We start from the raw sequence: 22,657 nt of genomic DNA on the forward strand, positions 1-22,657 counted from the left end.
TGTCACTTTTGGGTATTTTCAGCCATATAGACCCCTCAAACTGACTTCAAATGTGAGGTGGTCCCTAAAAAAAATGGTTTTGTAAATTTCGTTGTAAAAATGACAAATCGCTGGTCGAATTTTAACCCTTATAACTTCCTAACAAAAAAAAATTTTGTTTCCAAAATTGTGCTGATGTAAAGTAGACATGTGGGAAATGTTATTTATTAACTATTTTGTGTCACATATCTCTCTGGTTTAACAGAATAAAAATTCAAAATGTGAAAATTGCAAAATTTTCAAAATTTTCGCCAAATTTCCGTGTTTATCACAAATAAATGCAGAATTTATTGACCTAAATTTACCACTAACATGAAGCCCAATATGTCACGAAAAAACAATCTCAGAACCGCTAGGATCCGTTGAAGCGTTCCTGAGTTATTACCTCATAAAGGGCCACTGGTCAGAATTGCAAAAAACGGCAAGGTCTTTAAGGTCAAAATAGGCTGGGTCTTGAAGGGGTTAAAGGCAATCTGTCAGTAGGATCAACACTCCTAAGCAGTCTATATGGGCTGGTAGGTTATAAAACAGTTGAATAAAATGATACAGTAATATATTTGATCCAATGTTGTCTTATTCCAGAGAAATCCACATTTTCCTAATGTGTGTATGAGCTGTTAAGATCTATAGGCGGGGCACAGCTCTCAATGAGAATCTGCCTCCAGAGCCTATTTTAAATGAAAAGGGGAGTTACCAGTGTAAGACATGAAGATTAGGAGAGCAAACTGTCAGTCATGGGTCATAAAGTGTCTAGTGTGAATACCTATCTATTCTATATTCAGTCTTAGGGAGGTATTCACACTAGACATGTTAGGACCCAGCAGTTTTGAGACCACCTTGTCATTGGTTGCTGGGCATGCATGGATTGGTCAAATTATGTGCTAAGCATCTCAATTGTTCGTAGTTTCCAGAAGCAGTATTGCTATTCATGTTTCGTATATTTCATATTGACATGCTTTAGCACTACAGAGTGCACTTTTTTTTGTTTACTGCATGCCCATAGAGGTGGCTTAGGAGGGTTGTTACTACTGACAGATTCTCTTTCAAAGTAAAACATACACTGCAACAATAAAGAAGTCAGTGTCTGCTTCATGCCTCCTGTTTGGATAACATGATTAAACTGCTAGGTTCACATTAAACAGTCGAAAAAAAGTAACCCATGAAAAATTCAACAAAAGGTAAAAAAAAAAATGACAATCATTTTAGCTCTTACCTATAAGAGGTGTTCCACTGGATGTAGCAGGCAGCAAATCATTTATGATGAGAATAAATACCATATATCCCAACAGCAAGGTCATTTTAAAGGTGGCTCGGTCCATACCGTGTGGTGGAAGGTTGAAACTGAAGATATCTATTAACATCAGGAAGGCGCTTGGAAGAAGTAGATTGACCACATACAAGCCTGGGCGTCGTTTGATGATAATCTGAGGTGATAATACACACTACCTTCAATTATCAATAAAATGGATGATGTTATTTTTCCCCATTATTAATACTTCTCTCCTGGATCCTAGGTTCTTAAATCGTGGTATGTGAACCCCAGGGGTATATGACATGCATCTATGAGGTATTTGCACAGCTCTCTGTGCTGTGTTTTTATTTTACACCACAGTATATGATGATAGCCTTGCGTGCACTCTACTGCATATCTGTGACCATAATCTTTTACCATTCCTCCTCACCAGCTGCCTACTGGAGGAATAAAAATGGTCCCCCAGCCTAGCAATAGTCTTACTCCATTGAAACAATATTCACTCTGCGGATATGTACAAAACATTAAATGGAGCCTGACAGCGGATACATGCTGCCCGATCCACGTGTATCAGGCACTTGATGTATGATCTCAGTCATAAATAACTCTGAAGTTTAAGAACCGAGCCACATGGGACTAGTTGGACTAGCTGGTCCTCAGCGGCATTTGCCCACCTTCTGCCATGGAGTGACAGGTCTCTTGCTACATGTGCCTGCAGGGAAAGACCTGTCAGTCGAAAAGCAAGCCAGGAACCTCCCTGTCCAACTAGTCTCCCATACACCTCACTCCACAGCAGTTATTAACGAATGCTCTTCTCTGAAATTACGCTGTATTTCACAGTTACACATATGATGCTGAAATCTTGCAGGCACGGTCTGATACATGTTGTCTGTGGATCGGGCAGCATGCATCAGCTATCAGGTTCCCTTTAACAGGAGGGGGACAATCCTTCAATGTTTTACTTACATTAAATGCCACCATGTTCTGCATATATCCAGGATCAGAAGGTTCTGTCTGGACTAGTTCCCACTCACCCTGTGGACCCTCGCCCTCTGAAGAAATTTGCTCAGCACTGCCATTTGTCTTAAGAAGACCAAGTTTAATGTGTTGAGCTGTGAATATAAGAAATCCAAGATATAAATGGTTGTGCAAGAGATAATAGATGTACCCTGTTCACACTGCAGAGGCAGCTTATGGTCTTCATTATGGAGTGCACTTTTTCCCTATGTTTTTAGACTCACTAATTTCTAATTTTGTGTCATAATATAATTCAGGAAAAATACATATTGTCATCCGATATCACTTTTCTGATTACAGCTGGTTTTACTCAAAGCGTTCTTCAGAAATATACTGTAGGCCATGTTGTAGATTTTTATTTTTTTAAAGGCTAACAAGGCTGGTCACTGTATTTTAACATATTGAAGGGGACTTGTCATGCCCCCAAAGGCTGTTAACCAGCAGATGTGGGGTTAATCTGTAGTTTAATAGCATTTTAAAGCTGTGCAGCCACCACACTAAAAGCTCGGTTATCAGAGAAAATTAACTTTATTCCTCCCAGCAGGCTCCGGATTTCAGTCATAGAGCCACGGCTTCACTCATTGCTCAGTACATTGTGAGCAGCAGCTGTAACCACATCCTGGCACTGACTGACTGACAGCCAGCTCTGCACTAATGCACAGTAGAGCCGTCTGTCAGTCAGTGTCGGGGACATGGTTACAGCCGCCTCTATGACTGAAATCCAGAGCTTGCTGGGAGGAATTAAGTTAATTTACTCCCGGCAGTGGGGTTCTCAGTGCAGAAGCCACAAGGCTTCCCTTTAACCACACTACATACAAAGTATTTTTGTTTTATTGTGAGTGGGTTTTTTTGTAAAATACAGCATGCTCTAGGCATGGAATTTTTCCTATACTAAACTATATAATACTTGAAAAATGCTAAAAATACAACATTGTATTACAGTGTATTGTAAATTTAGCAATCTCTTATAAAGCGCTGTGACAGTCCTTCCTATGAGTAAAAAGATGGCAGAACTGACACAAAAAGGACTATTCTTTCACCTCCAAAGTAGTGATGTGTCTTTCGTGAATGATCTAAGACAAAGAGCTGGCTCTTTGATGTGAAAGACGGGGTCGGCTCACCACTGGGAGCTGAGCCAATTTTATTTTCCCCCTGCTGTTTGCTTCGCTTCTTCCTGCCTGACTGGGGCTGGGAGGAGTCGAGGAGGAAACTTAAGGTACCATCACATTAAGCGACGCTGCAGCGATATAGACAACGATGCCGATCGCTGCAGCGTCGCTGTTTAGTCGTTGTGTGGTCACTGGAGAGCTGTCACACAGACAGCTCTCCAGCGACCAACGATGCCGAAGTCCCCGGGTAACCAGGGTAAACATCGGGTTACTAAGCGCAGGGCCGCGCTTAGTAACCCGATGTTTACCCTGGTTACCATTGTAAATGTAAAAAAGAAAAACACTGGCACTCAGGACTGGAGTGCGCAGCTTCATGTATGTATGTCACGTGATGGGGGGTCAGCGATGTGTCAGCATGACAACCAGAGGTCTACTGAAGACCTCTATGGTTGTTGATGCCGGATTGCTGTGAGCGCCACCCTGTTGTTGGCGCTCATAGCAATGCAGCAATTCTACTACATAGGAGCGATCTGAGCATCGCTCCTATGTAGCAGAGCCGATAAGGCTATGCCATCTTCTAGTCTCCCATGGAGGCTATTGAAGCATGGCAAAAGTAAAAAAAAATGTTTTAAAAAATATGAAAATAAAAAATATATATAAAATTTTAACTCACCCCCCCCTTTCACCCCATTCAAAATAAAACACTAAAAAATAATCAAACATACACATATTTGATATCGCCGAGTTCAGAATTGCCCAATTTATCATTAAAAAAATGGATTAACCTGATCGCTAAACTGCGTAGCGAGAAAAAAATCAAAACGCCAGAATTATGTTTTTTTGGTTGCCGTGACATTGCATTGAAATGGCGATCAAAAGAATGTATCTGCACCAAAATGGTATCCTTAAAAACGTCAGCTGCATGACTAAGCGAGCACCGGACTGTTCACTAGTGCCTCTGATAGTGAGGTTAAACTTGGCTCTCGATGCATGCCAGGTGGCACTCCAGGACAGACCAACGATCACGCAGCAGGTGGACCCAGAAGGACGGACTGGACGGAGGAGCAGGTAGAGCTTGTATCAGAGTGCAGCTGACCAAGTTCGTATCCGAGTGCAGCAGGCAGGATTGCACTGGTATGCGACCTTTCACAACATAGACTGTAAACAGAAAGGTTGCTCGGGCACTTCCCCAGTGGAGAGGAAGCAGTATATACAAAATGCCTCATAACCATTGGCTGAGGAAATAGCAAGTCATGCGCTGGCCCTTTAAGAGGGCGGGAGCGCACGTGCGTGCCCTCAGAACATGGCTAGAGACCAAGATACAATTGCTGCTGGGAGCATACGGAGCATGAAGTAGAGAGGAGCCTACTGCAGTGCGGGTGAGTGAAGTGACACGCCGGAGACCCTGCCTGTCAGAGCAGGGACCCGGCGTGGTGCTAACAGCTATATGGTTAAAACATCTGGGATCCAATTTTTTTGCAGACCCATAGACTTGAACAGGCGAGCCTGCAGACCCATAGACTGTAACAGGGGAGCCTGATCCAAAAAGAAGGACACTAGTGCATGCTACAACCATCTGAACAGAACCATTGAAAGACATTGGTCCTCCTAGTGCTTTCTGCGTAATGTCAGTTTCTAGACGAACAGCACTCAGATTGAAAAGTGTAAACATCGCCTTACCACAGGATGGACTTGTCTGTCAAATTCTACACACCTGTGTTCAATGATGATCCAAATGTCAAGGAACAATTTTGAATATCAAAGGGAAACTGAAATATGTTAAGATTGCAAGAACTAACAACTCTCATTGGCTTCAAGAATCTAACCAGTCCTGTGTGATCCACTGTCAGATAGGAGAGATGCTCATATCTGTCTTCATCAACACTGAAAGATGAAAATATCAGGAGGGCAATTAAAGATAATATTGTAGGATATGAAAATGATATGTATTATGTGCTGTAACTGGTTTTCTTCTAAATTAGGGAATGCTCACACTAGCATATAAAAAAAGGTCCGATTCTCATCCAGAAGAGTGGGACAATTTTCTCTGTGTCATCCGTGTGCTGTCCGAATACAATCCGATTTTTTTTACTCAGCAGTTGTTAATCTTTTGCAGGACCATTTATAGTTTCCTATGTTACAGAATTGTAATGTATCCGTTAAAACCTGGTATTAAACTGATGGTTCGTACGGCATTCTATTTTTTTCTCACCTCCAACATTTTTTTTCTCATGCTGAATACAGCTGAGAAAAAAATACATAGATCTGCACTCCCTTATTGAATAACATTGGTCCGAGTGCAATACCTCGTCCAATTTATACACTAGTGTGAGAGAACCCTTAAAGAGAATCTGTCAGCAGGATTTTGCTACGTAAGGTGCAAGTATTGTAATGTTGACGCTGTTACTATGATTAAAATGATACATGGGTTGAAGAAATCCGTATTGTGGTTCTTGTGTAATCTTTGTTTGAAGTTTTCAGTTAATGAGATGCTCCTGCTTCGTGGCGGGTCTGGGGGCGGGGCTTTTCTTGGTGCTCTGGCCTTGTCATTATTTTATGCTCAAATGACAGGTCACAGAACCTTCAGTGACCTGTCTCCTGTTTTAAATTGTGTGCCTGTGCAGTTAGTAGTGTGCAATGATCTCAATCTGCACACTTCCTTCCACTTTACACAGAGGACCAGTGAAGGGAGCGCGCACAAGAAGCTGCCATTGCTGTGACACCTAGGAGCACAGCACACACAAGAACGCACAAAGGATTTTGGTGCCACCAATGTTTTAAAATATATAATGAATATTAATTTTCTGTCTGGCTACTTAGTTGGATAAGAGGAACAGGAACACATGGGCTACTTGCACAGTGAACAAGTCTGTATGATCATGTTCACACACCACCAAGAAACCTGAAGACACAAAAGAGAATAGTAAAACCAAAAACACTCAGTTTGAAAAAATGTTGCAGTAATCCGCAAGTGCTAGTAAAAGATGTAAAAAACAGGGTATTTGGTTGATACGTTTTTTGCAAAAAATGTATACTAAGCTGCTCTACCAATCTTCACGGTATACCCTTATCAGAGCAGTCCTAACTAATGTATGCAATCCCTATCTGATGTATTTAAAAACCTGATCATCTGTATATAACCTGTGTGAACAGGGTTCAGAGAGGAAAAATCCATGTGTGCATACAGGGTAGAACAGCTTTTGTGCAGATAGCCCAAGAGGAGTGGTGGAACTCCCCAGTCTTGTAGACACAAGAGAACAATTATGGAAACAGGAACACATGGGCTACTTGCACAGTGAACAAGTCTGTATGATCATGTTCACACACCACCAAGAAACCTGAAGACACAAAAGAGAATAGTAAAACCAAAAACACTCAGTTTGAAAAAATGTTGCAGTAATCCGCAAGTGCTAGTAAAAGATGTAAAAAACAGGGTATTTGGTTGATACGTTTTTTGCAAAAAATGTATACTAAGCTGCTCTACCAATCTTCACGGTATACCCTTATCAGAGCAGTCCTAACTAATGTATGCAATCCCTATCTGATGTATTTAAAAACCTGATCATCTGTATATAACCTGTGTGAACAGGGTTCAGAGAGGAAAAATCCATGTGTGCATACAGGGTAGAACAGCTTTTGTGCAGATAGCCCAAGAGGAGTGGTGGAACTCCCCAGTCTTGTAGACACAAGAGAACAATTATGGAAACAGGAACACATGGGCTACTTGCACAGTGAACAAGTCTGTATGATCATGTTCACACACCACCAAGAAACCTGAAGACACAAAAGAGAATAGTAAAACCAAAAACACTCAGTTTGAAAAAATGTTGCAGTAATCCGCAAGTGCTAGTAAAAGATGTAAAAAACAGGGTATTTGGTTGATACGTTTTTTGCAAAAAATGTATACTAAGCTGCTCTACCAATCTTCACGGTATACCCTTATCAGAGCAGTCCTAACTAATGTATGCAATCCCTATCTGATGTATTTAAAAACCTGATCATCTGTATATAACCTGTGTGAACAGGGTTCAGAGAGGAAAAATCCATGTGTGCATACAGGGTAGAACAGCTTTTGTGCAGATAGCCCAAGAGGAGTGGTGGAACTCCCCAGTCTTGTAGACACAAGAGAACAATTATGGAAACAGGAACACATGGGCTACTTGCACAGTGAACAAGTCTGTATGATCATGTTCACACACCACCAAGAAACCTGAAGACACAAAAGAGAATAGTAAAACCAAAAACACTCAGTTTGAAAAAATGTTGCAGTAATCCGCAAGTGCTAGTAAAAGATGTAAAAAACAGGGTATTTGGTTGATACGTTTTTTGCAAAAAATGTATACTAAGCTGCTCTACCAATCTTCACGGTATACCCTTATCAGAGCAGTCCTAACTAATGTATGCAATCCCTATCTGATGTATTTAAAAACCTGATCATCTGTATATAACCTGTGTGAACAGGGTTCAGAGAGGAAAAATCCATGTGTGCATGTGTGTCTTCAGGTTTCTTGGTGGTGTGTGAACATGATCATACAGACTTGTTCACTGTGCAAGTAGCCCATGTGTTCCTGTTTCCATAATTGTTCTCTTGTGTCTACAAGACTGGGGAGTTCCACCACTCCTCTTGGGCTATCTGCACAAAAGCTGTTCTACCCTGTATGCACACATGGATTTTTCCTCTCTGAACCCTGTTCACACAGGTTATATACAGATGATCAGGTTATATAAATACATCAGATAGGGATTGCATACATTAGTTAGGACTGCTCTGATAAGGGTATACCGTGAAGATTGGTAGAGCAGCTTAGTATACATTTTTTGCAAAAAACGTATCAACCAAATACCCTGTTTTTTACATCTTTTACTAGCACTTGCGGATTACTGCAACATTTTTTCAAACTGAGTGTTTTTGGTTTTACTATTCTCTTTTGTGTCTTTTAGTTGGATAAGGTTGGGTAAGATAGTGTATGCAGATACATAGGGATATTAAACATAGAATTAATCAGACACTAAATAGCATGGTAAAGGCAGTTAGTGAATGTGGAGACATGGGGGTCAGTGGGTGCTCTAGTCCGCTGGCTCGGGACCGTATAAACCAGGGATCATCCCACTAAACGTCTGTTCTGCTTTTATGGTGAACATAATACTATTCAGACAACACAGGGTGAAGGTAAAACAGTGTGGCAATACTTTATAGAACCACAAAACAGACAAATAACACATAGAACCCAAGATGGTGCAAAATTACAGAGTCTCGCCCTTCCGTTGACTCGCAGGGATTAGAGCAGCTGTGACTTAGGAGCTTCCAGGGCCTACTAACCCCACCTGTGACACCCACAGAGAGGTAATGACAAGCTTAGGAAACTGACAGTGCATTGAAGTACGTGGACCGTTGACCGGGGGGTCATAACCTTTCTTTTCCGAACATCTCCATGGAGCCTGGTGACCGGTGGATCCCAATCCTGGCTTTCCCAAACCTATCCGTGCGGCTCAGGTGACTGGTGGGTCCAAATCCTGGCTTCCCCTAACATATCCATGGGTTCAGTGATGGTCAATAGAGCAGATCTGTATTCTTTCAGCCGGGACCATGGTGCCCTAAGCTCGCCTCCTGCAAAATGTCAATTCTTTGTCACTCGTAGTGAAGCCAAGACGTTCTGGCAGCTGTCCTGTGTGTTCCTGGCTGTGGTTTTGTAAAGAGTCTATGGTTCTCTGAATCTCTTGGATGACCTGTTACAGGGGCATATCCCACTTATATTGTTCGCAACTGTTGTCCATAAAGCCATCATCCAGAGGTCAAGAGGAAAATGTGATGAGGTTAGCTTGCATTGTTTGAGTATTCAAACAATTTGCATAGTTTGTCCTCTGTTTATCAGGTCATCAAATTAACTGGCCTGGGCATGTGTAATCAACATATTAATAAACATATATTGTTCAATTACCCTGTGTCTCTGTCATCCAGGATAACAACATAATATGTTACAACAAACGTCATCTTAAAAGTCAATATTATAGGCTCACACGAACAATAGTCTGTATTTTCTTGACCAACCAAAGAAAAACACATAATGTCACGCCGTTAACGGCGATAAAGGGGCAGGACGGCGTATTGGGACCCGCACCTGTCCCTGCCACTATAATGGGGCCCTGACTTTCCCTTATCTCAGGGGTACCTATGATGGTTAGGAGGCCTGAGCTGCCAGCGTATCCCTGTCTCCTGTGCAGGCCCTATCAATGGCCCCCTCACCCCCCAAAGGAGGTAGACTGCACCAGTGTATAAATACAACAATAAACATGGTATACAGACAAGGTAACTAATAGTCTCAAACTCACCAAATGCTCACACATCCACAGAGGTACACATAGAAGGAAAGACAAGGAAAAAATTAGGAAGGAAAACAGGTTTAACATGCAACCAAAACAGCAGACACCAATCTCTGTAAATAAATCTCCAAGCTCCTAATACACCACGCTCCTTCAACCTCCAAGCCAGGCAGCTGAACTGATCACTGACAATAGCTGAAGTCAAGGCTGGGTGTATATAGAGGAGGCGATTACAAAATCACCTTCAGTTGAGAGACCCAGCTCACAGCAACTCAGCAGCAAGGTCAGAATACAAGAGAAGAGCTTCTGTTCACTGTGTGTGAACGAGGCCCAGAGCGCTGCGGTTCTCTGGAACCTCCCTGTCGCGGTAGCCCCGTGACACATAAATTCAAAACTCAACCTACAGATAAGTCTATGTCTCCTGGATTACTGAAAATAGACATCTGAATGATTAAGATTAAATGCTGTGTCGTCACAGTGAAGATATAGATAGATTTGATATTTAATGGCTAGCTAGCCATATAAGTTGATAAAACTGTTGTGAATTCTGTGGCTGAATTCACTCCTGTGGTCACAAGTGGTATTGCAGCCTCTGGGCTTCCTCCCTCAGGTGTTTTGGTGAGCTCGTTGGCTGCCTTGCTATTTAACTCCACCTGAGTCTGTCTTCCTTGCTCCTTGTCAATGTTCCAGTGTTGGATCTGAGCTACTGCATCTTTCCTGTGGCCTGCTGCTCTGCTAGATAAGTGTTACTTTGTTTTTTGTTTCCGTTTTTTCTGTCCAGCTGTGCTATTCTCTTTTGCTGGAAGCTCTGAGACGCAAAGGGTGCACCGCCGTGCCGTTAGTTCGGCACGGTGGGTCTTTTTGCCCCCCTTTGCGTGGTTCTGCTTTAGGGTTTTTTGTAGACTGCATAGTTCTCTTTGCTATCCTCGCTCTGTCTAGAATATCGGGCCTCACTTTGCTGAATCTATTTCATTCCTACGTTTTGTCTTTTCATCTTGCTAACAGTCATTATATGTGGGGGGCTGCCTATTCCTTTGGGGTATTTCTCTGAGGCAAGTCAGGCTTGTATTTCTATCTTCAGGCTAGTCAGCTCCTCAGGCAGTGCCGAGTTGCATAGGTAGTGTTAGGCGCAATCCACTGCTGCTTTTAGTTGTGTGAGGATAGGTTCAGGTATTGCAGTCTGCAGAGATTCCACGTCTCAGAGCTTGTTCTATTGTTTTTGGGTTATTGCCATATCACTGTATGTGCGCTGATTACTGCACACTGTGTTGCCTGATAGCACAGCATAACAGTACAAGGAGCCAAACCAATGATTCTCAATAGAGGGAAAAAAGAAGTCCTGACATCATTTTTTTTTTTCCTCAGCTCTGTCTTCAGTTTGTTTTTTTTTTTTCCCCTAGACATTAGAGTGCTTCAGGACACAGCTGTGGACATGGATATTCAGGCTGTGTGCTCCTCAATGGATAATCTCGTTATAAATGTACAAAAGATTCAAGATACAATTGATCAGAAATCTATGCTAGAACCAAGAATTCCTATTCCTGATTTGTTTTTTGGTGACAGAACTAAGTTCCTGAGCTTCAAAAATAATTGTAAGCTATTTCTGGCCTTGAAACCTCATTCTTCTGGTAATCCTATTCAACAGGTTTTGATTATTATTTCTTTTTTGCGCGGCGACCCTCAAGACTGGGCGTTTTCTCTTGCGCCAGGAGACCCTGCATTGAGTAATGTTGATGCGTTTTTCCAGGCGCTTGGATTGCTTTACGATGAGCCTAATTCAGTGGATCAGGCTGAGAAAAATTTGCTGGCTTTATGCCAGGGTCAGGATGATGTAGAAGTATATTGTCAGAAATTTAGGAAGTGGTCAGTACTCACTCTGTGGAATGAATCTGCACTGGCGGCTTGGTTCAGAAAGGGTCTCTCTGAAGCTCTTAAGGATGTCATGGTGGGATTTCCTATGCCTGCTGGTTTGAATGAGTCTATGTCCTTGGCCATTCAGATCGGTCGTCGCTTGCGCGAGCGTAAATCTGTGCACCATCTGGCGGTATTGTCTGAGAGTAAACCTGAGCCTATGCAGTGCGACAGGACTATGACTAAAGTTGAACGGCAAGAACACAGACGTCTGAACAGGCTGTGTTTCTACTGTGGTGATTCCACTCATGCTATTTCTAATTGTCCTAAGCGCACTAGGCGGTTCGATAGCTCTGCCGTCATTGGTACTGTACAGTCCAAATTCCTTCTGTCCATTACCTTGATATGCTCTTTGTCATCGTATTCTGTCATGGCGTTTGTGGATTCAGGCGCTGCCCTGAATCTGATGGATTTGGATTATGCTAAACGTTGTGGATTTTTCTTGGAGCCTTTGCGGTGTCCTATTCCGTTGAGAGGAATTGATGCTACAATTTTGGCCAAGAATAAGCCTCAGTACTGGGCCCAGCTGACTATGTGCATGGCTCCTGCACATCAGGAAGTTATTCGCTTTCTGGTACTGCATAATCTGCATGATGTGGTCGTGTTGGGGTTGCCATGGCTACAAACCCATAATCCAGTATTAGATTGGAACTCTATGTCGGTAACCAGCTGGGGTTGTCAGGGAGTACATGGTGATGTTCCATTTTTGTCTATTTCGTCATCCACCCCTTCTGAGGTCCCAGAGTTCTTGTCTGATTATCAGGATGTATTTGAAGAGCCCAAGTCTGATGCCCTACCTCCGCATAGGAATTGTGATTGTGCTATCAATTTGATTCCTGGTAGTAAATTCCCTAAGGGTCGTTTATTTAATTTGTCCGTGCCTGAACACACCGCTATGCGCAGTTATGTGAAAGAATCCCTGGAGAAGGGACATATTCGCCCATCGTCATCACCATTGGGAGCAGGGTTCTTTTTTGTAGCCAAAAAGGATGGTTCGCTAAGACCGTGTATTGATTACCGCCTTCTTAATAAGATCACTGTTAAGTTTCAGTATCCCTTGCCATTGATATCTGACTTGTTTGCTCGGATTAAGGGGGCTAGTTGGTTTACTAAGATTGATCTTCGTGGTGCGTATAATCTGGTGAGAATCAGGCAGGGAGATGAATGGAAAACGGCATTTAATACGCCCGAGGGTCATTTTGAGTATCTGGTGATGCCGTTCGGACTTGCCAATGCTCCATCTGTTTTTCAGTCTTTTATGCATGACATTTTACGTGAGTATCTGGATAAATTCCTGATTGTTTACTTGGATGACATTTTGATCTTCTCTGATGATTGGGAGTCTCATGTGAAGCAAGTCAGAATTGTTTTCCAGGTACTGCGTGCTAATTCCTTGTTCGTGAAGGGATCAAAGTGTCTCTTCGGTGTGCAGAAAGTTTCATTTTTGGGGTTCATCTTTTCCCCTTCTACTATCGAGATGGATCCGGTTAAGGTCCAGGCCATCCAGGATTGGACTCAGCCTACATCTCTGAAAAGTCTGCAGAAATTCCTGGGCTTTGCTAATTTTTATCGTCGCTTCATCTGTAATTTTTCTAGCATTGCCAGACCATTGACCGATTTGACCAAGAAGGGTGCTGATTTGGTTAATTGGTCTTCTGCTGCCGTGGAAGCTTTTCAGGAGTTGAAGCGTCGTTTTTGCTGTGCCCCTGTGTTGTGTCAACCAGATGTTTCTCTTCCGTTCCAGGTCGAGGTTGATGCTTCAGAGATTGGAGCAGGGGCGGTTTTGTCACAGAGAGGTTCTGGTTGCTCAGTGTTGAAACCATGTGCTTTCTTTTCCAGGAAATTTTCTGCTGCTGAGCGTAATTATGATGTGGGCAACCGAGAGTTGCTGGCCATGAAGTGGGCATTCGAGGAGTGGCGTCATTGGCTTGAGGGAGCTAAGCATCGCGTGGTGGTATTGACTGATCATAAGAATCTTACTTATCTCGAGTCTGCCAAGCGCTTGAATCCTAGACAGGCCCGTTGGTCGTTATTTTTTGCTCGTTTTGATTTTGTGATTTCGTACCTTCCGGGCTCTAAAAATGTGAAGGCGGATGCTCTGTCTAGGAGTTTTGTGCCCGACTCTCCGGGGTTATCTGAGCCGGCGAGTATCCTCAAGGAAGGAGTCATTGTGTCTGCCATCTCTCCTGATTTGCGGAGAGTGTTGCAGAAATTTCAGGCTAATAAACCTGATCGTTGTCCGGCCGAGAAACTGTTCGTCCCTGATAGGTGGACTAGTAAAGTTATCTCTGAACTTCATTGTTCGGTGCTGGCTGGTCATCCAGGAATCTTTGGTACCAGAGAGTTAGTGGCTAGATCCTTCTGGTGGCCATCTCTGTCACGGGATGTGCGTGCTTTTGTGCAGTCCTGTGGGATTTGTGCTAGGGCTAAGCCCTGCTGTTCACGTGCCAGTGGGTTGCTTTTGGCCTTGCCGGTCCCGAAGAGGCCTTGGACACATATTTCGATGGATTTCATTTCTGACCTTCCCGTTTCTCAAAAGATGTCGGTCATTTGGGTGGTCTGTGATCGCTTTTCTAAAATGGTCCATCTGGTGCCCTTGGTTAAATTGCCTTCCTCCTCTGATTTGGTGCCTTTGTTCTTCCAGCATGTGGTTCGTTTGCATGGCATTCCTGAGAATATTGTTTCTGACAGAGGTTCCCAGTTTGTCTCGAGGTTCTGGCGAGCCTTTTGTGGTAGGATGGGCATTGACCTATCTTTTTCCTCGGCCTTCCATCCTCAGACTAATGGCCAGACCGAACGAACCAATCAGACCTTGGAAACATATCTGAGATGTTTTGTTTCTGCTGACCAGGATGATTGGGTGTCATTTTTGCCGTTGGCTGAGTTCGCCCTTAATAATCGGGCCAGCTCGGCTACCTTGGTCTCTCCATTTTTCTGCAATTCTGGGTTCCATCCTCGTTTCTCTTCAGGACAGGTTGAGTCTTCAGACTGTCCTGGTATGGATTCTGTGGTGGACAGGTTGCAGCTGATCTGGACTCAGGTAGTGGACAATTTGACCTTGTCCCAGGAGAAGGCTCAGCTTTTCGCTAATCGTAGACGCCGTGTGGGTCCCCGACTTCGTGTTGGGGATCTGGTTTGGTTATCTTCTCGTCATATTCCTATGAAGGTTTCCTCTCCTAAATTTAAACCTCGTTTTATTGGTCCGTATAGGATTTCTGAGATTCTCAATCCGGTGTCTTTTCGTCTGACCCTCCCAGACTCCTTTTCCATACATAATGTATTCCATAGGTCGTTGTTGAGAAGATACGTGGCACCTATGGTTCCATCTGTGGAGCCTCCTGCCCCTGTTTTGGTGGAGGGGGAATTGGAGTATATTGTGGAGAAAATTTTGGATTCTCGTGTCTCTAGACGGAAACTCCAGTATCTGGTCAAATGGAAGGGTTATGCTCAGGAGGATAATTCCTGGGTTTTTGCCTCTGATGTCCATGCCCCAGATCTTGTTCGTGCCTTTCATGTGGCTCATCCTGGTCGGCCTGGGGGTTCTGGTGAGGGTTCAGTGACCCCTCCTCAAGGGGGGGGTACTGTTGTGAATTCTGTGGCTGAATTCACTCCTGTGGTCACAAGTGGTATTGCAGCCTCTGGGCTTCCTCCCTCAGGTGTTTTGGTGAGCTCGTTGGCTGCCTTGCTATTTAACTCCACCTGAGTCTGTCTTCCTTGCTCCTTGTCAATGTTCCAGTGTTGGATCTGAGCTACTGCATCTTTCCTGTGGCCTGCTGCTCTGCTAGATAAGTGTTACTTTGTTTTTTGCTTCCGTTTTTTCTGTCCAGCTGTGCTATTCTCTTTTGCTGGAAGCTCTGAGACGCAAAGGGTGCACCGCCGTGCCGTTAGTTCGGCACGGTGGGTCTTTTTGCCCCCCTTTGCGTGGTTCTGCTTTAGGGTTTTTTGTAGACTGCATAGTTCTCTTTGCTATCCTCGCTCTGTCTAGAATATCGGGCCTCACTTTGCTGAATCTATTTCATTCCTACGTTTTGTCTTTTCATCTTGCTAACAGTCATTATATGTGGGGGGCTGCCTATTCCTTTGGGGTATTTCTCTGAGGCAAGTCAGGCTTGTATTTCTATCTTCAGGCTAGTCAGCTCCTCAGGCAGTGCCGAGTTGCATAGGTAGTGTTAGGCGCAATCCACTGCTGCTTTTAGTTGTGTGAGGATAGGTTCAGGTATTGCAGTCTGCAGAGATTCCACGTCTCAGAGCTTGTTCTATTGTTTTTGGGTTATTGCCATATCACTGTATGTGCGCTGATTACTGCACACTGTGTTGCCTGATAGCACAGCATAACATAAAACATAATGAACAGCTTGAGAGCTGATACACTGGTAGATATACAGCACTGGCAAAAATTAAGAGACCACAGCAAAATGTTCAGTTTGTCTGATTTTTCTTTTTATAGGTGTATATTTTTGAGTAACATGTAAATTGTTGTTTTATTCTATAAACTTCTGACAACATGTCTCTGAATTTCCAAGCAATAAATTTTGTATTTTTTTTTTTCTGAAAAGGAGAAATGGTCAAAATTAAAAAAAAAACAAAAAACAGTGCTTTCAGACCTCAAATAATGCAAAGAAAACAAGTTCATAATCATTTATAAACAACAATACTAGTGTTTTAACTCAGGAAGAGTTCAGAAATTAATATTTTGTGGAATAAATGGCACCGGTAGAGGCTCCTGCACAGTAGCATCTATTAGTGATTGCGCAGGCACCGCAGGCGCCATCTTGATGAAGCCTAAAGGTTCTCACTAAGGAACTGAAACGTTGCCATGTTGGGCCATTAAATAAGAGGCTTTTTTCACTTGAATGGTATGCTGCCTCCAACACAGTATCTGGACATATCTATCTATCTATCTATCTATCTATCTATCTATCTATCTATCTATCTGTCTGTCTGTCCATCTTTCGGCATCCATTCCTTAATCATGCGTTTGGCTAATCTCTCAACTATTGTATATGCCCATATTTTCGTGTTGAGAATATTAATCAGGGTATTGGGGAGGTCATGTTGATACAGTACCCTTTTGCCCATGCAAGATTAGTCGAACACATGATTAACCCCTTTCTGCCATTAGACGTACTATTCCATCCATGTGGGGTGGGCTTTACTTCCCAAGGACGGAATAGTACGTCATAGGCGATCGGCCGCGCTCACGGGGGGAGCGCGGCCGATCGCGGCCGGGTGTCAGCTGCTTATCGCAGCTGACATCCGGCACTATGTGCCAGGAGCGGTCACGGACCGCCCCCGGCACATTAACCCCCGGCACACCGCGATCAAACATGATCGCGATGTGCCGGCGGTGCAGGGAAGCATCACGCAGGGAGGGGGCTCCCTGCATGCTTCCCTGAGACCCCCGCAGCAACGCGATGTGATCGCGTTGCTCCGGGGGTCTCCTACCTTCCTCCCTGCAGCAAATCGCGGATCCAAGATGGCCGCGGATCCGGGTCCTGCAGGGAGGGAGGTGGCTTACCAAGTGCCTGCTTAGAGCAGGCACTTGATAACGCTGCAGCGCTGTTTGACAGATCGGTGATCTGTCAGAGTGCTGTACAAACTGGCAGATCACCGATCTGTATTGTCCCCCCCTGGGTCAAAGTAAAAAAGTAAAAAAAATTTTTTACAAGTGTGTCAAAAAAAAAAAAAAAATCCTACATAATGGAAAAAAAAATAAATATTATTCCCATAAATACATTTCTTTATCTAAATAAAAAAAAAAACAATAAAAGTGCACATATTTAGTATCGCCGCGTCCGTAACGACCCGACCTATAAAACTGTCCCACTTGTTAACCCCTTCAGTAAACACCGTAAGAAAAAAAAAAAACGAGGCAAAAAACAACGCTTTATTATCATACCGCCGAACAAAAAGTGGAATAACACGCGATCAAAAAGACAGATATAAATAACCATGGCACCGCTGAAAGCGTCATCTTGTCCCGCAAAAAACGAGCCGCCATGCAGCAACATCAGCAAAAAAATAAAAAAGTTATAGTCCTCAGAATAAAGTGATGCAAAAATAATTATTTTTTCTATAAAATAGTTTTTATCGTATAAAAGCACCAAAACATTAAAAAAATGATATAAATGAGATGTCGCTGTAATCGTACTGACCCGAAGAATAAAACTGCTTTATCAATTTTACCAAACGCGGAACGGTATAAACGCCTCCCCCAAAAGAAATTCATGAATAGCTGGTTTTTGCTAATTCTGCCTCACAAAAAATCGGAATAAAAAGCGATCAAAAAATGTCACGTGCCCGAAAGTGTTACCAATAAAAACGTGAACTCATCCCGCAAAAAACAAGACCTCACATGACTCTGTGGACTCAAATATGGAAAAATTATACCTCTCAAAATATGGTAACGCAAAAAATATTTTTTGCAATAAAAAGCGTCTTTCAGTGAGTGACAGCTGCCAATCATAAAAATCCGCTAAAAAACCCACTATAAAAGTAAATCAAACCCCCCTTCATTACCCCCTTAGTTAGGGAAAAATAAAAAAAATCTAAAAAAATGTATTTATTTCCATTTTCTTATTAGGGTTAGGGCTAGGGTTAGGGCTAGGGTTAGGGTTAGGGCTAGGGTTAGGTTTAGGGCTAGGGTTAGGACTAGGGTTAGGGCTAGGGTTAGGGCTAGGGTTAAGGCTACAGTTAGGGTAAAGGCTACAGTTAGGGTTAAGGCTACAGTTAGGGTTAAGGCTACAGTTAAAGTTGGGGCTAAAGTTAGGGTTAGGGTTTGGATTACATTTGCAGTTGGGAATAGGGTTGGGATTAGGGTTAGGGGTGTGTCTGGGTTAGAGGTGTGGTTAGGGTTACCGTTGGAATTAGGGTTAGGGGTGTGTATGGATTAGGGTTTCAGTTATAATTGGGGGGTTTCCACTGTTTAGGCACATCAGGGTCTCTCCAAACGCGACATGGCGTCCGATCTCAATTCCAGCCAATTCTGCGTTGAAAAAGTAAAACAGTGCTCCTTCCCTTCCGAGCTCTCCCGTGTGCCCAAACAAGAGTTTACCCCAACATATGGGGTATCAGCGTACTCAGGACAAATTGGACAACAACTTTTGGGGTGCAATTTCTCCTGTTACCCTTGGGAAAATACAAAACTGGGGGCTAAAAAATAAGTTTTGTGGGAAAAAAAAGATTTTTTAATTTTCATGGCTCTGCGTTATAAACTGTAGTGAAACACTTGGGGGCTCAAAGTTCTCACAACACATCTAGATAAGTTCCTTGGGGGGTCTAGTTTCCAATATGGGGTCACTTGTGGGGGGTTTCTACTGTTTAGGTACATTAGGGGCTCTGCAAACGCAATGTGACGCCTGCAGACCATTCCATCTAAGTCTGTATTTCAAATGGCGCTCCTTCCCTTCCGAGCCTTCCCATGTGCCCAAACGGTGGTTCCCCCCCACATATGGCGTATCAGCACACTCAGGACAAATTGCACAACAAATTTTGGGGTCCAATTTCTCCTGTTACCCTCGTGAAAATACAAAACTGGGGGCTAAAAAATAATATTTGTGGGAAAAATTTTTGTTTTATTTTTACGGCTCTGCATTATAAACTTCTGTGAAGCTCTTGGTGGGTCAAAGTGCTCACCACACATCTAGATAAGTTCCCTAGGCGGTGTACTTTCCAAAATGGTGTCACTTGTGGGGGGTTTCAATATTTAGGCACATCAGTGGCTCTCCAAACGCAACATGGCGTCTCATCTCAATTCCTGTGAATTTTGCATTGAAAAGTCAAACGGCGCTCCTTCCCTTCCGAGCTCTCCCATGCGCCCAAACAGTGGTTTACCCCCACATATGGGGTATCAGCGTACTCAGGACAAATTGTACAACAACTTTTTGGTTCCAATTTCTTCTCTTACCATTGGGAAAATAAAAAATTGGGGGCAAAAAGATAATTTTTTTCACAAAAATTATTTTTTATTTTTACGGTTCTGCATTATAAACTTCTGTGAAGCACTTGGTGGGTCAAAGTGCTCACCACACCTCTAGATAAGTTCCTTAGGGGGTCTACTTTCCAAAATGGTGTCACTTGTGGGGGGTTTCAATGTTTAGGCACATCAGTGGCTCTTCAAACGCAATATGGCGTCCCATCTCAATTCCTATCAATTTTGCATTGAAAGGTCAATCGGCGCTCCTTCCCTTCCGAGGTCTCCCATGCGCCCAAACAGTGGTTTACCCCCACATATGGGGTATCAGAGTACTCAGGACAAATTGTGCAACAACTTTTTGGTTCCAATTTCTTCTCTTACCATTGGGAAAATAAAAAATTGGGGGCGAAAAGATAATTTTTGTGAAAAAAAATATATTTTTTATTTTTACGGTTCTGCATTATAAACTTCTGTGAAGCACTTGGTGGGTCAAAGTGCTCACCACACCTCTAGATAAGTTCCTTAGGGGGTCTACTTTCCAAAATGGTGTCACTTGTGGGGGGTTTCAATGTTTAGGCACATCAGTGGCTCTCCAAACGCAACATGGCGTCCCATCTCAATTCCAGTCAATTTTGCATTAAAAAGTCAAATGGCGCTCCTTCGCTTCCAAGCTCTGTCATGCGCCCAAACAGTGGTTTACCTCCACTTATGGGGTATCGGCGTACTCAGGACAAATTGTACAACAAGGTTTGGGGTCCATTTTCTCCTGTAACTCTTGGCAAAATAAAACAAATTGGAGCTGAAGTAAATTTTTTGTGAAAAAAAGTTAAATGTTAATTTTTATTTAAACATTCCAAAAATTCCTGTGAAACACCTGAAGGGTTAATAAACTTCTTGAATGTGGTTTTGAGAACCTTGAGGGGTGCAGTTTTTAGAATGGTGTAAGACTTGGGTATTTTCTATCATATAGACCCCTCAAAATGACTTCAAATGAGATGTGGTCCCTAAAATAAAATGGTGTTGTAAAAATGAGAAATTGCTGGTCAACTTTTAACCCTTATAACTCCCTAACAAAAAAAAATTTTGGTTCCAAAATTGTGCTGATGTAAAGTAGACATGTGGGAAATGTTACTTATTAAGTATTTTGTGTGACATATCTCTGTGATTTAATTGCATAAAAATTCAAAGTTGGAAAATTGCAAAATTTTCAAAATTTTCGCCATATTTCCGCTTTTTTCACAAATAAATGCAGGTAATATCAAAGAAATTTTACCACTATCATGAAGTACAATATGTCACGAGAAAACAATGTCAGAATCACCGGGATCAGTTGAAGCGTTCCAGAGTTATAACCTCATAAAGGGACAGTGGTCAGAATTGTAAAAATTGGCCCGGTCCATAACGTGCAAACCACCCTTGGGGGTAAAGGGGTTAAGGAATGGATGCCCATTCTGAACATACTTGTTCTCATGTGCTGCATGAATCATGATACAAAATTAAATTCGTACCTCCAACTAACTTGAGCAGAGTTTGCCCAGATATAAAATGACGCTCACAGTATATACTTAGCAACTGCACAGCTGCGATTTTATCATCCTTTGAGCCATATACGGTAGATAGGATGACTTCTGCAACAAATAGTGTGGAAATGCGCAGTCTCAACTTTCCACAGTAAAGATGGCGTCTGACAACTCTTTCTGTCTAACAATGAAGCACATAGACATGCACAGTAATGACTTGTAGATGCCAAATTTGGTGTGGAAGCATGAAATATCTATCATTAACCCCTTAACGACCGCCGATACACCTTTTAATAGCGGCAGTAAAGGGTACTTAAACCACTGCGCCGATTTTTAACAGTGCTGTGGAAAAAGTATATAGCGCCCCCTAGACTCGGAATTTCTCTGGGGTCTCGGCTAGCTACCAGGGGTAGCCGAGACCCCAGAGAACATGATTCGGGTCTTTACCAACCCCGATGTTGCGATCGCCGTTATTAACAATATAATGGCGACCGCAAAAAAAAGGCAGATTTTCCATTTAATTTCTCTATCCTCTGATGTGATCGCACATCAATTTATGTGAGCCCATCAACCACGGCAAGGTGACACTTGTCTGATGGGTCCTATTGTAACCCTTCCCTTCCCTAGGTGTTACCATCCACCTCTTGTGTCTCCCCTTTTCCTCATAGTTTGTAAGCTTGCGAGCAGGGCCCTCACTCCTCTTGGTATCTGTTTTGAACTGTATTTCTGTTATGCTGTAATGTCTATTGTATGTACAAGTCCCCTCTATAATTTGTAAAGCGCTGCGGAATATGTTGGCGCTATATAAATAAAAATTATTATTATTATTATTATTATCCTATCCAGCTTGGAGTTAATGTTTCCAATGTTTCCATTGTTTCTGCATGTCTTGACCTTCACAGAGTGCTGCTGTGCTTTTTCTTACAGGATACTATCAGTTCTTGTCTCTGTTCTGCCAGTCCTTCCATTCGGCATTACCGCTTCCTTGAGACCCACCATCTTTCTCTCTTGTTGGAACCCGACTGGCATCTTCCTCACAGGGGGAACAGAGACATGACAGGGGGAACAGAGACATGGCACCCAATTTCTCTTCTGGGCCCTAGGCTCAAGACTGCCCCAGAATCTGCACGAGACTTAACTAATGTCCTCTTACTGTTTGGAGACTTGGCCCTGACAGGAGCCTTTTGCCACTGTTGTATCACTGCCCTGGAACCTGTAAAACACGGTCACTGTTGAGCAATTCCTCTGACTGAGCTCCCCTCCACTAGCATCTGACTCTCAACTTGACTCTCAACCTGACTGACTAAAGCAGGAACTGCTTACCCTTTTTATCTGATCTAACACTTCCCAGTGTATGGGTTAATCCCTTGGTGATGCAAACTACTGTATATCCCTATGGTTTGTAATGGTTCCCCTATTGGACAGACCTCCCCAATCCCCGTGAACGGCCTTGAGTCGGAGCCTCCAGGAAAACCGAGACGCAAGTCAGCCGTAAGGACAAAATTATCAAAAAACATGTAACCGTGTTTTTTTTTTTACACTTGGGGCTATTTAGTTTGGAAAAACGAAGACT

At 43.0% G+C, this 22,657-nt stretch overlaps 1 protein-coding gene across 1 annotated transcript in view; it reads right to left on the reverse strand.

Annotated features, from left to right (window-relative positions):
• Positions 1 to 1,782: 1,782 nt before the first annotated feature.
• The window catches only part of LOC138637778 (5-hydroxytryptamine receptor 3A-like), a 51,661-nt gene continuing 30,786 nt past the window's right edge, over positions 1,783 to 22,657 (reverse strand). Inside the window, exons 5-6 of the mRNA XM_069726698.1 lie at positions 5,132 to 5,301; positions 1,783 to 2,403 (exon numbers count right to left, since the gene is read on the reverse strand). Coding sequence (XP_069582799.1) covers positions 2,132 to 2,403; positions 5,132 to 5,301 — 442 coding nt within the window. The 3' untranslated portion in view covers positions 1,783 to 2,131. The remainder of the gene's footprint in view (positions 2,404 to 5,131; positions 5,302 to 22,657) is intronic.

Source organism: Ranitomeya imitator, chromosome 5 (genome assembly GCF_032444005.1).
Source record: "Ranitomeya imitator isolate aRanImi1 chromosome 5, aRanImi1.pri, whole genome shotgun sequence".
Lineage (NCBI taxonomy): Eukaryota > Metazoa > Chordata > Amphibia > Anura > Dendrobatidae > Ranitomeya > Ranitomeya imitator.